The sequence below is a fragment of the Mycotypha africana genome, assembly GCF_025528875.1.
Source record: "Mycotypha africana strain NRRL 2978 chromosome Unknown BDF20scaffold_12, whole genome shotgun sequence".
Classification (NCBI taxonomy): Eukaryota; Fungi; Mucoromycota; class Mucoromycetes; order Mucorales; family Mycotyphaceae; genus Mycotypha; species Mycotypha africana.
In genome coordinates, this window is record NW_026515736.1 from 782635 (window position 1) to 797778 (window position 15144).

Here is a 15144-nt window from a genome sequence, read left to right on the forward strand (position 1 = left end):
AAATCGGTTCATAGCAAAATATGTAACAAACTAACTATTGAATACATTTGACAAATATTAAGAAGTATATCTACAGTTTTTTAGCTTTGGGTTTAGACGAAGCCGCAATATAACTAGACGAAAAAAGTAAATTTTTGAGATCATTAAGTTATAGTTTCAGGATCAAACTCCACAAAATTGAGACGCTTACCTGTAAAAATCAAACCAGCTTCGTGCTGGCGATTAGAGGATGATGTTTAAGTGGTTGTTGTGGGTGATTTTGGTTTTCTAGAAAACTCCGCAGGTCTTCCCGTTGACTTCCAGATCGAAACGCTAATTGTCAACATGTTTTTAGCAGCGTTGACGTCCCGGTTCCAAAGTATCGAACAGGTTTTGCAGGCAAGGATACTTTGGCCGGGAACTGTCTTCAATGCTTCAAGATTGTTGGAACGACAATTATTGCATATTCGAGAAGTTAGGTATTCATCAATGGTTAATACGAGCAAATCGCCAGCAGCCTCTCTTCGCTTCAAGGCACGCCAAAGAACTCCCACGACACCAGTCTTATGGCCTTTGATGGGCACTGCACTCTTCCCGAACATGCCATTACCAACTACAATCAAAGGGATCTTTTTAGTGTCGCCTACACTAAAGGGTTCAGGCTTCCACTTGTTCTTCAGGGGATTACTGTAGAAAGCATGAGTTCTATCAATATTTCTGCGAATAGTGGATGAATTGCTTATCATTTAAAAACCTTACCTATCTTTCTTAGCGAGAACATCGCTTACTTCTCTCGCATCTGCTTCTTCCTTCTCTTCTGGAACCTTTTGCTTCTTCTTCTTCTTCTTTTTACGTTTACAAAAAGCCATTCTGTCGGTATTCTTCTTTGGCCACTTGCTTCGATCTTTCTTCTTCTTCAACCTCAATTGCTTATTGTACTTTGTGGTTCCATTAATAAGCAAATTGACCATGTTGTTGGTAGCACGCTCTTGACCCTGGTATAAACGAAATCTGTCTTCAGCAGTTCTCTCGCTGTAAAAAGAAAACAAGGCTTCGAAGTGCTGCAACATATATTGTACATGACGGTCATGTTGTTCGATGATAGAAGTTTTGGCGGTTGGTATGCCACTTTCGATCATTTTAATTGTGCCTGCTTTCTTCTTTTCCAGCTTTGCAGCGTATCTGATACTTCCGGTCATATGATAATATTCCTTGGTAGAGCAGCTGCGTACTTGAAGTTTGTTATGATCTAGTCCGATTGCCGCTGTGAAGACAGATCTTCGCCCTGGATCAAGGAAAGCGGGTCTGTAATTGTCTTGTACTTCGTCATAAGAAAAATTTTCCAAAGTCACGGTGTGATTATGAATGGTCATGTCTTCTTTTGTTTTCTTTTTGCGGCTGAACAAAAAGTCTACAGTAAAGCCGTCCGACCTAGCCATGTTTCGAAACATTACATCAGAACTTTCCTTCAAAGCGGTTAGACTATGACAGAAGCAAAAATAGGGGTGTGTTTACTATTAGGCATAATTTTGCTGAAGAAGTTCTTCTATAGTTTTACCTCTTAAAGCCAAACTTTTTGAAGTCGAAGACTTTACAGAATTGTTCGAGTTGGGCTGTATAACCCTTGGCAACTTTTCCGGGAAACATGAAGGGTGTAAGAGCGTTTATACTTATCACGATGAAACGCCATTTCAGCGATGGAGTAGGAAAGAGAAAGAAACGCTGAGGAAGTGGTAGGACACGGACATCGTACGGTTTATGCTGTATATGTTCTTGCTCGTACGTAAACTGTATGTTCCATAACGCATTAACAAACTTTGCAGGAGCAGCAGAAAGAGAAACGAGGGTTACTTCTCCTGGAATGAACTCTTCAAATTGTTTGCAGAGTAATTCAATTCGGTTTTTGTCAACGGCCGCCAGCTCGAGGTTTTCTGGCCAATGAGGACGACCATGACAGACAGATTGGTAACAATACAGCTGTACAATTCTTTGTACATCAGTGCGTTTGATATTCTAGAATGTGTATAAAGAGAAATAAAATGAATAAAACAGCAGAGCATTAAGAAGGTACTCGGTTACAGCCTTACCGGGAGCATAGTTCTCAATTTGTAAGTAAGGAACTTTGTTAAGCGCTGCTCGAAGCACTCTACAATGGAGTTCGTGTAAGAGACACTCAATTCCTTTGCTGCCTCTGTAAGGCAATGGCTATATCCCACGGTCAGCTTGTGTTTTACTTCGATAGTAGGGAACTTTGCCTTGAAGTCTGTATAATACTGTTTTATGTTCTCGGATAATGCCGTTTTGTGAGTAACTTGCTTGCCCGTTACTAGCTGACCTACTGAATACCAGAATTGCTGGCAGAATACATCAGGAATAGACCTGTCTTTGTTGGCTTCTTTGCTGACTTTCTTGCTGTCTTCTTTGTTGGCTTCTTTACTGCCTTTGTTGCTGTTTTTATCAGTGTCTTTCTTTTCGCCTTTGTTTGCATTCCTTTTATTCTCCTGACAATGAATGAGGTACGAGTTAACGAATAATTGACTAGAGAATACTATTCTCCTTATGTCAGCGCAGCAAGAGATGACTTTTTCTTGGAATTGTTGGCGAAACGCTGGCTTCACAGTAGACGTAAGAGGGAGCTTCCTCGTGAATACAGTGGAGCCTTCTCCAAGCGTCGAGGTAATAACTTCTTCCTTTGAAGCAATGTGATTGGGACATTCGAGAGAACGAGAAGTAGAATGACCCTTTAAGCCACAACTGATACACTTGATATCTCCAGTTGTTTGCTTTTTCTTTCTCTTTGCTTGCTTCTTTTCTTCCTTGATTGTAGCTGATTGCTTACGTTTCTTACCGCTACTTCCAACTAAATTTCCGTTAAGCAAACATAAACTTGTCTTGCAGTGAGAGCATGATACTTACCATCAGCTGCAGAAACTGCTTTGTAAAACTTGCATTCATGGTATGCCTTGCTGAAATGTCCGAGTGTTTTGCAATCCTTGCACTCGATGTTTACTAGTCATACAAAACATAATCTGAGGATTACCACTATAACTTATTTGTGGCAGCGCGCTCATGTGTTACTTACGGAAGGACTCATCTTTGACTTTATTCTTATGGGCTTCTGCCACCGATTTAATTTTTTGCAAGATTTGGGCTTTGTACATGGTAAGTAATAGCTATCAGGATGAGGAAAGAAAGATGAAAGAAGAATAAGAAGAAGAAGATGGAAATCAAAGGAAAGATGTCAAACATATTTTTATCTGTAAATGCTTCGAGTTTGACAACATCTATTTTTTTGTTACGATTGACAACAACAACCGTTATCTACGTGGCGGAAGAACGTGTCTGGGATTAGTTTAACGCGTAGATCAATTCATATGATCCATAAATAAAGTCTCGTAAACTACAACCCTATATCTATTGCTGATAAGACCTGTGTCACACTATAATACTCACTACGTCTCGTAGTACTTTAACGTAATGCCACTATCTATTGAAAAATGTCCACTGACCTTCAAAGTAATGTCTACAATTATTCATTCAATAAATCGTCCAAGAATATTATACCATTTCATCCTAAAATAATTTAAATTTATCTAAATTAAATATATATATTGTCCAATATAATTTGTATAAAGTGTAAAGTTGAAGCTAAAACATTGTAATTCATGCCACTGGAAATAAAAAATTTGAACAAGCGAAAAAAGGGGGTATAATTGTTACTCCACATTTAGCAGATGTTTCCAGGCAGGTGTACTTCTATTTACTTTTCTTTTTTCCTTTTTTTATTTAATTATCTTTCCTTCCTTTCGTTAATAATTGTAGAATGTTTGCTAAATATCATGAGCGTAAAGACAAGCACTTGCCTGTGCTAAAGAAAGATGAAGATTGGGAAGCAGAGGACTGGTCTCGTCTATCGCTAAGTCAATCACCGCAACAAGAAATAGAACCAGAAATACCCGTAATGGTTGAAGAAAGCAATAAAGACGAGCAACAAGTGAAGCAACAGCCATTAAAAGCAGCTTCACCATTTAAATTGGATGATTATACACTGGTGAACAGGCATAGCGTTGGATTCGATGTGCCTGGAGCAGTACACACTATCGTCACTCCAAGTAATTCATGCTCCTAGAACACACTTTATCTTTCATAGTACATCTACTGACTTGTACTCTTTATGCTATGTTAGACCTCAAAGCAAATAGACAATTGGACAGTAAGCTTGTCGTAATCATGGGTAAAAGGATATTCAAAACTAAACGCGTTTCAGTTATGGAGATATCTATATTCCTCCTTCCTCATTTTTCATCTGTTTAAAATAGTCGGATTACCTGCAAGAGGAAAAAGTTATATCGTGAAAAAATTACGACGCTATTTAAACTGGCTTCAATATGAAACAAAGGTACGTCAGAAAAGCAAAAAAAATAAAATAAAAATAAAAATAAAAATAAAAAATAAATCAATTTCATTATGGTTTAAGTATCATCTAATTTGACTAAAGTTTTTCTGTCTCTCCCTCTTTTTCATAGGTCTTTAACGTTGGCAACTTGCGTCGTGCGGATGAAGCATCCCAACATCATAATCAGTCAGCCGAGTTCTTCGACCCGGAAAATAAGGATGGCTCGAAAATACGTGATGATTTAGCCTTAAGAGTTTTGGAACAGTTGATTGACTGGCTACGAAATGGAGGAGGGCGTGTTGCTATTCATGACGCGACAAATTCAACCCGTCAAAGAAGGTTTGTTAGTTCATGCATTTATCGTGTGACAGACATAGTACAGAAGGCTTATTTAGTACATCTATTGAATCTCAAATAGACAACTGCTTATTGATCGCTTAGAAAAGGAGCCAGATATGAAAGTATTGTTTTTAGAATCACTTTGTACTGACGCAAGGGTACGAAAAACAGTGATTGATGAGATTTGCTATGGCAAAGGAACGTAATAGTCATTTTCTTTTTTGGGTGACGTCACATACAGGTCTTGGAACGAAATTTTCGATTAAAGCTCTCAGGCCCAGATTATAAGGATAAAGACCCAACCAAAGCATTATCTGATTTCAGGCATCGTGTTCTCAACTATGAAAAAGCTTACCAAACTATAAGCGAATGGGAAGAGGAGCATGATATACAATACTGCAAATTGATTAATGTAGGCAAGAAAGTGATCGCTTTTAATATTTCTGGTTATCTATCTGGTCAATGTGTATTTTATTTAATGAACTTCAATTTGGCAGGTAAATCCATTTACTGTATACGATTACATGATTGTTATGCATAAAATCTAGTGCTAATTTCATATCATCCGATCTATTACTTTAGAGCGTCAGATTTTCGTCACACGTCATGGCGAAAGTGAGGATAACCTGACCGGTAGAATTGGAGGCGACGCACCCTTGTCAACATTGGGTAAAAAGTTTTCAAAAGCTTTAGCAAGGTTTGTGAAGGAACGACGTGTTGCATTTGCTTTGGATTTAGCGCGTAGGAAAATGAAGGAGCAAAAGGAATCAAAGGACCCGTTAAGAGATTCAGATGATGAGGAACAAGAAGCGAAAAGTCGATATGTAGAAGAGAAGACAGTGCAAGCGACAGCAGAAGCAATTAACAGCTCTCAATTTACAATATGGACCAGTATGTTGAAAAGATCCATGCAAACAGCAGCTGCATTTGATCCGGATGAGTATGATATTAAGGTAATCTATTATACCTGTTCATAATTTATGCTTAAGGATTCTGTATTCGAACTGAAAGGCTCACACACTATATTTACTATTTACCTCATCTTATAGCATATACGATTTCTGAACGAAATAAACTCAGGCGTAAGTATTTAAGCCTAGTACTGGGACTCGATTAGATAGATGGGTACTTATTGGCCCACATTTTCATGTATGCTGGGTATAGGCTCGGGAGGGTATGACTTACGAAGAAATTAAAGCACAATATCCAGGCGAATTTGAGGCAAGACAAAAGGACAAACTCTACTATCGTTATCCTGGAATGGGGGGCGAATCATACATAGATGTTATTCATCGATTGCAGTCAATGATTATTGAGCTGGAGAGGATGAGTAACTCTTGTCTGATAATTACTCATAGGGTTGTATTGCGTATCTTACTGGGTTATTTGCTCGAATGGTCTAGACAAGAAATGCCTCATATGCTTGTACCAATACACACGTAAGTTAGCTTTTGAATGAATTCAGCACGTTATGATCTTAAGAGTAATCTCTCATTCCCTGCTGTAACAAAATAGTGTTTATGAACTACGACCCAAACCTTATGGTGTCGAACTTACCAGTTGGGTTTATAATGAAGAAACTGATAGCTTTGCGGAATTACGAGAAGGTTAAGGCGTTCTGTACGACTAGCATTAAGAATGAAAAGACTTTGTCAGTATAATGAAAATTTTGCCCCACTGGTTTTGGGTTCAACTTTCCAAGCTGGTATTGTAAAATGATTGAATAGCTTTTTCCATGTATAAAAAAAATACCTAATGTAACATCTATCATGCACGTTGTAGTATTGTGACTACATACAAAAGAGTGATATTTTGAAATAGTTTTCATTAAGCTTCTTGATTTTCCGAGTATCCGTTTGAGAAAGTAAGCGGATTACAATTTTCTCTTACTCTCTGTCTTTCTCACTTCACAGGTTAAGATAGTTAGATCGACAATAGCTGAAGATGACTGACCCAACATCACCTTGCCAACCTAATCGTTTGAAAATGGCAAGAGCATTGACTTCAACAACGGCTATACAAACGTTGGAAATAACGACTACGGCTGTTGTGACAGGTGTAACCACAAACAGCGACAAAGCAGCTTCGCACTTGGACCAGTTATCAGTGTCGTCTACTTCCACTTCAAGGTTGAACAAAACCGATGGTCATGGCCATATTGGTAGTTCATTTTCGGAAGGAGCTGATAACGACGCTTTGCTGAGTGATTTACATCGTACACCTTCTGTGCATCATCATCATCACCATGTCAAAACTCCAGCTTTTGAAGCACAACCATCACCATTCTCAACGGATACTCCTCTACCATCACCGACATTCGAAAGCGGTCGAGCAAGACCTCGTTCAACTGAAGTCGACTTACCGTCTCCTCTAGTGAAATCAGCACCTTCTGAAGCAGTGGCCGCACTCCAACTTGCTGCAGATGGTATTTGCATTTTTACTTACAGGATAATAGTATATCAATGCTAAACTTTACAACGATGATTTGCGTAGAAATGACGTTGACGAGTAGCAAAAGGAATATGAGGGGAGCCAGCAATAGTAACTTTCAAAAGTCTATCCCGGCCATATCTGCATCAGCAGCACTGAATGATGGGTTGAGCATTTTTGATTCTTCCTTTTTCTCAGAGGCTCTTTTAATACAATGGTCATATGTAATGGGCCCAAAGGTAGAAAAAGTATGGTCAAACCATGTATCAGTAGATGAGAAGAGAAAAAAGCTTAGAACACTCATAGCACGACAAATATTGAATGGAGAAGTGGGAAGAAATATAAAAGCAATTGCAGAGCCTAAATGGATTGTCTTATCGCATAGACACGAAGCCATCGTTTGTGCAGGGTTTTTATTTTATGATCCTACGATAGAGTTGCTATGCGCGCTTGTGTTTGTGGTGCCTGTGCGTTATCTGCGTAATTTTTCCCGGTATTTTCAACTTTTATGCGATCGAATACCATTACAGTTAGTAGAACCTTTAATAAAATTACGCAAGGTTTATCAGCAATTATCTTTGGTAAGCAATATAGAGCCTCGTTCACAATTCAGCTGAGGTGATGTGTTTGGTTTTTCTCCTAACACCAACCGTGTTGCTTAATAGCCATGGTCGACGGTTTTGAACCACTACCAAATTCAGTATTTAATACCATTTGTCAAATCAATTATGGATTTGGAGTCAGTCTCATTACCAATCGAATGTGTGAAAGTATGAGTGTGTTCAAAACCGTGTCAGTATGATCCATTATTAACTCTCGAAATTTCATAAAAGATTGGGCAAACGATATTAGATAATGATTCCAAGAACATGCTGGAAAGTCAATTTATGGCGAAGTTTGTGAAATTGTTTATAGTTCTTCTGTTACACAGATTGAACTAAAGAAAATTTAATTTTCAATTTCAAAAAGGGTTATCACCTCACATCTGCAAACTTTTGGCTCCACACTGTTGGTTGGTAACACTTTGATCACCATGAATCAGGTAGGACAAACATGTGAATGCAATGGTAACGGGAAACTGTGCTCAAACGATACAGGTTATAAATACACTAGCATTGTTCCTAACTATAGAAGAAAGATGTAAATCAAGCCATGCAAGAAAGCATCACCATTATATGCCTGACTTATATCTACAAGGGCTCTTAACGCAGGTAGGAACTAACATTATTACAGTGTTGCGATTAAACTGTTAACGGTATATTCTCTGATATTAAGGATCTGGAAGAAATGGACCCTCGCATACAGGTTGCAATTTTGGAATCTTTGATCCCTACTACTGTTGTTGATATTACCAAACTAACTGTACGAAGGACACCACTGTATAATGGGTACGCTCGACTTAGAACAAAATATCTTAATTTAAAAGCATCCAGATTAGAGGAAAAGCTCGCCAATTATGCCGAAAGGCCTTCTTCTCAACCGCAATCAATAGAAACGCATCTAAATGACTGGAGGTAAATTGAAACAAATCACTGGCATTGCATGCGTGATAACTGACATACTTTTTAATAGTAAACGCGTCATCATTTTGGAAAAAATGGAATGCATAGCACCTATGGTAGAAAGCTTGATAGAAGAAACACAAAAATTACCAGTGAGAATGAGGGAAGCATATATGAGGCAATGGAAGCGACTTGTGGTCCGGAAAGCAGTAGCACTGATTAAATTTGTACAAAATGAAACGTAAGTGTGTTTATTGCTCTACCTACTCTTTGAATTTTATTATATTAATTATTACTACCCTTCAGTCATGCGATCTCGAAACAGCACGATGATAAAGATCTGATTGACAGAAGTATGAATGCATTGGCTCTTTATCATAAGGCTGATTTCAAAATTATTCTGAGCCAAGCTGAGAAGTTACAGCCAGGAATAGCCGGATTTATATGTTTATATTCCTCTGAAGAAATTTAAACGAACTATACCCTAGATTCTTTCAGCCTTAGCCATGTTTGTAATGGATTACGCCAATTGTCTGCTTGCTTGCCTTAGTCAGTATATCTCTCACGAGGTAGAACCACTATAATGTCTGTTTCAAACCAAGAATAAAAGATACCGTGTCATTTGTAACTACTTTGAACTCATCTCGGATAGTATTTTCAATTCCATTCGATGCAATTGTTAATTCAATGTGACTAGAGGAGTGATGGTTTATAATTGAATTTGTAAGTTAAATTGAACAACAGTGTCACAGCACTCTTATTTCCTTTGTCGGTCAGAGTAAACTGTATCCAGTTTATAACCATCCGTTAGTTACCAGAAGCTTTTTAATTTAACTTAAAATATTTAACATTTTATGGATTAATTTATAGTTTCATCATGAGGGTGTCGAAGCTAGTCATTAACACTGCACAAAAACCATATTTACATAATTTGCAATTTAATCTAGTGTAAATCTTTTGGAAAATTTAATATCGCGACTGCTAGAGCCAACATGTAAAACAAAATCGCCTCTTGGTACAACCCAATCATGGTCAATGACTGCGTAGTAACTTAATTCTTCCTTTGATAATTTGAAAGATACGGTCTCCTCACAGCCTCGAGGAATGAATACCTTCTCAAAACCACGAAGTATTCGAGGAGGCTCTTCGGCAATAGCGGGATATGTCAAGTAAAGCTGGACGACTTCAGCACCATCATAATGACCTACATTACTTATAGTGATGTTTGCATAAACTGTTATATTGTTTGCTCTACCTTGTACAACTTGTACTCGACCATGAGAATATTGAAACTTGGTGTAAGATAAACCATGACCAAATGGGTAAAGAGGCTCTATATCATTTTTATCGAACCAGCGGTAGCCAATATATAGCCCTTCCTCATAAGGAATCTAAGTTATTATTTTTACCATTAGCTTTACTCATTTCAGTATTAGCCAAGTTATTACATATATATGTGTCCTTACAACGTGTTCAGTGGTATTCCCAAGCGATATGGTTGCAGGATAATGCTTAGGGTTTTTAGCGATCGTATAAGGTAGTTTTGCTGATGGATTAACATCACCAAATAATACATCAGCCAAACTGTTGCCGGATTCTTGCCCAGGCAAACCAGGCCATAGAATAGCTTTGATATTTGGATGCCTTACCCAAGGCATATTGACGGGGCCAACAGAATGTATAACAACTATGGTGTTTTCATTAGCATCGGCTACAGCTTTGATCTAGAGATATTTAAAATAGAATGAATGGAATTGAATTCAGCAGACGTTGTTCCCAATTTTCGGTATTACCAATTCATCACCATTATTCCACAGATTTAAATCATTTCTATCGCCCCTATGATTGTCGACGACGATGAATTCTTCGCCTGAATTGGAATTAGCAAATACAATGGCAATATCGGCATCGGACGCAGTTTTAGCTGCTTTTTTCAAATTCGTGTGGTCAAGGTATTTTGTTACAGTCATACGGTCTCCAACCTTGCTTTTGATACCCTCATAAGGCTGGAGTAAAACATATATGTTTTGATAAGAGGCTTGATCCAAAAGATGTTTCATTATACGCGTACCTAACTTACCGTGATTAAATATGGATAAGCTGCTGTACCAGAGCCCCAGCCTTGTGCTAGTGTTCCATCATTGCAACCATGATCGGGGCAGTTTAATACACTACGATAATAAAATGGTAATGCATTGAATAAATAATTGTAAGCACTACTAATTTTTCCTGTAAAGCTTACTTCTTGGCGGGCCCGGCATCAGATCCAATAACAGCAAGCTTCCTTTTTCTGGAAATGCTCAAGGGCAATATATTATCATCATTTTTCAAAAGTACAGTCGATGCTGCGCCTAGTTGTCTGATATCAATATGGTGGTTACCCTGAACGTTAATATGCTTATCGTTTTCTGGTCTGAAGCTGTCAATGTTGGTTTCGGGGAAGCCCTAATTCAAATAATAAATAGAAAATGTAAGAAGCCAGTTGAATGTCATATATAAAAACTGACCATACCTCATCTTGTCTTAACTATTTAAGAATTGAATAAGAAATTTCTAAATCACTAACAGAGAATAACAGTATATATAATCCCAGTTTGATAGAGTTTACCTTGTACCAAGAAGCTACTATCCTCATTGCCATATCAGTAACCCTATCCTCGTCAATTCTTCCTTCCTTTACTGCTTTAGTCAGATTGGCTCCAAAGTATGAATCTCCAGAATGGAATGTAATGTCGCCTAAATATATATTGGTCAAATGAGGTAAACTTTTGCTAAATGTAAGCGAAGGACTGACCTGGCATTGTCATATCCAATCCATTGAGTACGCTAAGATCGGTCGAGTGTGTCGCTGCCCAATCACTCTGTACAAAGCCTCTGAACCCTAGCTTGGTTTTCAACAATTGGTTTAGAACATAATCATTTTCACAAGCGTATTGACCGTTGACTTGGTTATATGCACACATAACTGAAGCTACATCTGCTTCGACTGCTCTTGCAAATGGCCATAGATAAATTTCATTGATTGTTCGCTCATCTATTTCACTTGAGTACTGATTGATAATATGTGTTTTTAATAAGGTTCCTTCAACATCGAAGCACCACTCGTAAGTATAAATCTGGGAGTTACCTTTTCACGATTGATTTCTTGTTCGTTTCCAATGATATGTTTCACAGTAGCCATCTATCATAAGATATTTTAAAAATTAAAAATAGTCTTTCATTATATAGAAATAAAGCTGCAAAACTTACAACTCCTTGGCTTTGAATACCGCGAATAGTTTCCGCTGCGGCAATACCAGCCAAATAGGGGTCCTCTCCAAAACCTTCCCAAAGTCTACCACCTTCAGGCGCTCTCAACATGTTGACACCGGGACCTAGTTGAACATGAATTCCTTTAGCACGAAATTCGGCGCCCATATATTCGCCGCGTCTACGGATAGCTTCTTTATCAAAAGAGGCAGCTGCGTTCACGCCTGCCACGCCGGAGCTAACTCCGTCGGCAAATCTGATACCAAGCGGTGAGTCTTGTAAGCATAATTCAGGAAAATCTGGATTGATGGTACTCCCGGTGTTACCAACACACCGTCCACCTTCCCATCCCAAGCCAGTCGTTATGTTGACTTTCTGTTCCAAAGACATTTGCTCGACTAAGGGCCTGGCTTTTTCATAAGCCTCATCCCAACTGAGAATTTGTATAAATGTGTGCTCATTATTATTGGCTAGATATTCTTCTTCTCCTGGTCTTCCAAAGACTACTGTTGATAGCAGAGTAATAATGGCAGATGTTATTAGTAGAAATTTTTTCATCGGTGTCAAAATCAGATAGAGTAGAATATTAGGAAAGAGCACAACGTTACTTCCTTTCCGTGTTTATTATTTTATACCATGCTTTTTATTAAAGGAGAAATTTAATTTCATGATGTCAAAGAAAATGAATATATCCCGGACTTCTACAGTAGTTTAACTAATATTTTAGATAAAATACAATTTTTTTTTTGGACAATTAATATTTTTTTTAGACGAATTGCAATTGTGTTGTATACGAAAATGTAAATCGTTAAAAACTTGTCAGTAGTGCGAAAAAAAAACAAAAAAAAGGACTATTCCTTACCTGTAATGATAAAAACCGTGTTTATTACGGCGATGCCTTCTTCTTCTTCGCTGGTTTGAAAACGTCCAAAAAAGGTATCGACGAATATCTAGTTGGTCTTGGATGATATCGTCATTCAATAAAAAAGTTGTCAAGCTTTTTGTAATTTGGTTTATTGCAAGATAACGTCAATAAAACCATTATTGACATCTTTTTACTGATAGAGACTCATCTAGGGTTCGATTGTATGTCATCCTTAATGCTACTTGGATATCATAGAATAATTGAGTATCCAAATATCCAAAAACCTATGAATTTTATTTAAAAATTTTATAAAATAAATCTAAATATAAAATACATATTGTTCATTTTAAATTGTAAATGATCTAAAATATAAGCTAAAATACTCTATTGCATTTGTTTGCTAATTAAAAAAGCGTTCTCAGTATATTTTAACCTGCTGTTCTCAATCATGGCAAGCATTATCGTTGCTTAATCTGTTGAAAAGGAAAATACGTAAAATCTATTTGATTTTAATTGAAATAAAGTGCCTCATGCCTTCCGTTGAATTTCGTAATAGAAACGGTCAAGTGCTTTAACCTGTCAAGTCAATTAGAAGTGTACTTTGTTTGCATACGCGATTGTTTCACAATAGAGTTTATCTGTATTTTCCGAGGTGTACTGACTGTTATTCAAATTAAAAAGGGCCTGAGCAATTTGCCTAGCTAAATTTAAAGTAGCTTAAACTATTCTTTCCCCATGACGAATCTCAAAGCTGAAAACTTTCCTAAACTTCAAAATGACCTCATTCTGCGTGCCTCAAGGGGTAAGATACTCTATTGTATTGTGTTGGAGAAATTCGGTTATGATTCACCAAGCTGACTCGTATTGTCATTGATCACTTATAGGCGAAAAAGTAGAACGAGTACCTATATGGATCATGAGACAAGCAGGACGTTATTTACCTGGTAACTGATTGTGGATTCCATCAAGAGAACTATACGCGAAAAAGCTGCTGCTAGGCCTTATTTATTGACTGGTCTTCATCATATTTTGGCATGCCCTTTGTTTTGCTTTTTTATCATTCAAAACACATAGAATTTCAAGAAGTGAGGAAGAACCATAGCTTTTTTGAGATTTGCCGTACTCCAGAATTTGCTTGTGAATTGACACTTCAACCGATTAGGCGGTACGGGAAGCTTTTAGATGCTTCGATTATTTTCTCTGATATTCTTGTTATTCCACAAGCCATGGGTCTTGAAGTTCAAATGGTGGCTGGAAAAGGACCTGTTTTTCCTGCACCTCTCGAGACGCCTGAAGATTTTGCTCGTTTGTCTGATAATATTGATGTGGAAAAGGAATTAGGGTACGTTTATCAGGCCATTACTTTAACTCGCCACAAACTTGAGGGTCGTGTGCCTCTCTTTGGATTTATTGGTGCCCCCTGGACATTAATGGCATATATGATTGAGGGCGGCGGAAGTAAAACACTATCCAAAGCAAAAAGCTGGTTATGGAAATACCCCAAAGAATCCCATGCTTTATTACAACGTATTTCGGATATCGCAATTGAGTTTTTAGTTGGTCAAGTCAGAGCTGGTGCGCAGGTATGTCGTTCAGAAGGAAAATATATAATCTTCTTTTCGCTGATAGAGGTACAAAATTCATAGATGCTACAAGTATTTGAGTCATGGGGTGGTGAACTTTCCCCTCAAGATTTCAAAGAGTACTCACTTCCTTACATCAGGCAAATTTCCACAAGAGTGAAAGAACAATTAACCAAGGAAGGCTTGGATGTTGTTCCTATGACAATTTTCGCCAAAGGATCTTGGTATGCTCTTGAGGATTTATCAGAATCGAACTATGAAGTTGTATCGCTTGACTGGACTATTGACCCCAAATACGCACGTCAAATGACGAAAGATAAGGTTGCTTTACAGGGAAATATGGATCCAACTGTTTTATATGGTGGATTTGATGCCATTCGTGAAATTGCTACTCGAATGGTACATGCATTTGGAAAAGACTCTAAGCATATTGCCAACTTGGGGCATGGTATTTTGCCTACAGTAGACCCTGAAGCTCTGAAGGTTTATTTGGAAACTGTTCAAACTGTTTCTGCTGATATTAGAAGAGACAACCATTAGTTAATAGTATACGATAACTTAATACTGTAGAAAAGTACGTTTAGAACGGATATCCTGCGCTGCTAAGATAATACCAATCTCAGTTCTATGTGTGAAGCAGTGATTTCAAGTAAAGCGGAAAAATCTTCGTTGACAAGCATAATATATCGTTTTATAGGCTTAACAGATGATATGTGCTCTTTCAGACTATCCGTCTTTCGAGATCTAACTATTATAATTGCTAATGAGAGCTGTGGGAACGCCTTCAAGCTCAATAGCACC

General features: G+C 37.7%; 7 protein-coding genes across 7 annotated transcripts; 4 read left to right on the forward strand and 3 right to left on the reverse strand.

Moving 5' to 3' along the window:
- Nucleotides 1-1038: 1038 nt before the first annotated feature.
- BDF20DRAFT_896358 (uncharacterized protein) lies at nt 1039-1353 on the reverse strand (the record flags this gene model as incomplete). The annotated part of the gene is made up of 1 exon (XM_053082503.1): nt 1039-1353. A coding segment is annotated over one exon (288 nt), but the record flags the coding sequence as incomplete, so codon positions are not given.
- Nucleotides 1354-2069: 716 nt separating this feature from the next.
- Nucleotides 2070-3274, reverse strand: BDF20DRAFT_925838 (uncharacterized protein). Its single transcript, XM_053084703.1, has 5 exons — nt 3062-3274; nt 2896-2988; nt 2486-2839; nt 2315-2374; nt 2070-2212 (listed from the first exon to the last, which is right to left on the reverse strand). Coding segments are annotated over exons 1-4 (528 nt in total). The 5' UTR covers nt 3141-3274; the 3' UTR covers nt 2070-2212; nt 2315-2372.
- Nucleotides 3275-3802: 528 nt separating this feature from the next.
- On the forward strand, nt 3803-6326 carry BDF20DRAFT_827880 (6-phosphofructo-2-kinase-domain-containing protein; the record flags this gene model as incomplete). The annotated part of the gene is made up of 11 exons (XM_053078200.1): nt 3803-4091; nt 4166-4213; nt 4299-4378; nt 4506-4714; nt 4794-4872; nt 4956-5211; nt 5297-5455; nt 5501-5667; nt 5764-5796; nt 5879-6153; nt 6230-6326. The coding sequence occupies 11 exons, from the start codon at nt 3803-3805 to the stop codon at nt 6324-6326; spliced, it is 1692 nt and encodes a 563-aa protein (XP_052931892.1).
- Nucleotides 6327-6658: 332 nt separating this feature from the next.
- BDF20DRAFT_839544 (uncharacterized protein) lies at nt 6659-7920 on the forward strand (the record flags this gene model as incomplete). Its single annotated transcript, XM_053079287.1, has 3 exons — nt 6659-7139; nt 7208-7725; nt 7810-7920. The coding sequence occupies 3 exons, from the start codon at nt 6659-6661 to the stop codon at nt 7918-7920; spliced, it is 1110 nt and encodes a 369-aa protein (XP_052931893.1).
- A 511-nt stretch (nt 7921-8431) lies between these two features.
- Nucleotides 8432-8891, forward strand: BDF20DRAFT_827777 (uncharacterized protein; the record flags this gene model as incomplete). Its single annotated transcript, XM_053078190.1, has 2 exons — nt 8432-8658; nt 8717-8891. The coding sequence occupies 2 exons, from the start codon at nt 8432-8434 to the stop codon at nt 8889-8891; spliced, it is 402 nt and encodes a 133-aa protein (XP_052931894.1).
- Nucleotides 8892-9315: 424 nt separating this feature from the next.
- On the reverse strand, nt 9316-12565 carry BDF20DRAFT_964537 (glycoside hydrolase superfamily). Its single transcript, XM_053084963.1, has 11 exons — nt 11896-12565; nt 11774-11827; nt 11441-11696; nt 11251-11382; nt 11159-11169; nt 10889-11091; nt 10727-10817; nt 10440-10652; nt 10113-10370; nt 9517-10037; nt 9316-9369 (listed from the first exon to the last, which is right to left on the reverse strand). Exons 1-10 carry the CDS (start codon nt 12451-12453, stop codon nt 9585-9587), a joined length of 2229 nt encoding a protein of 742 aa, XP_052931895.1. The 5' UTR covers nt 12454-12565; the 3' UTR covers nt 9316-9369; nt 9517-9584.
- A 930-nt stretch (nt 12566-13495) lies between these two features.
- BDF20DRAFT_828316 (uroporphyrinogen decarboxylase) lies at nt 13496-14883 on the forward strand (the record flags this gene model as incomplete). The annotated part of the gene is made up of 4 exons (XM_053078242.1): nt 13496-13562; nt 13645-13704; nt 13835-14343; nt 14407-14883. 4 exons carry the CDS (start codon nt 13496-13498, stop codon nt 14881-14883), a joined length of 1113 nt encoding a protein of 370 aa, XP_052931896.1.
- Between the last annotated feature and the right edge of the window lie 261 nt (nt 14884-15144).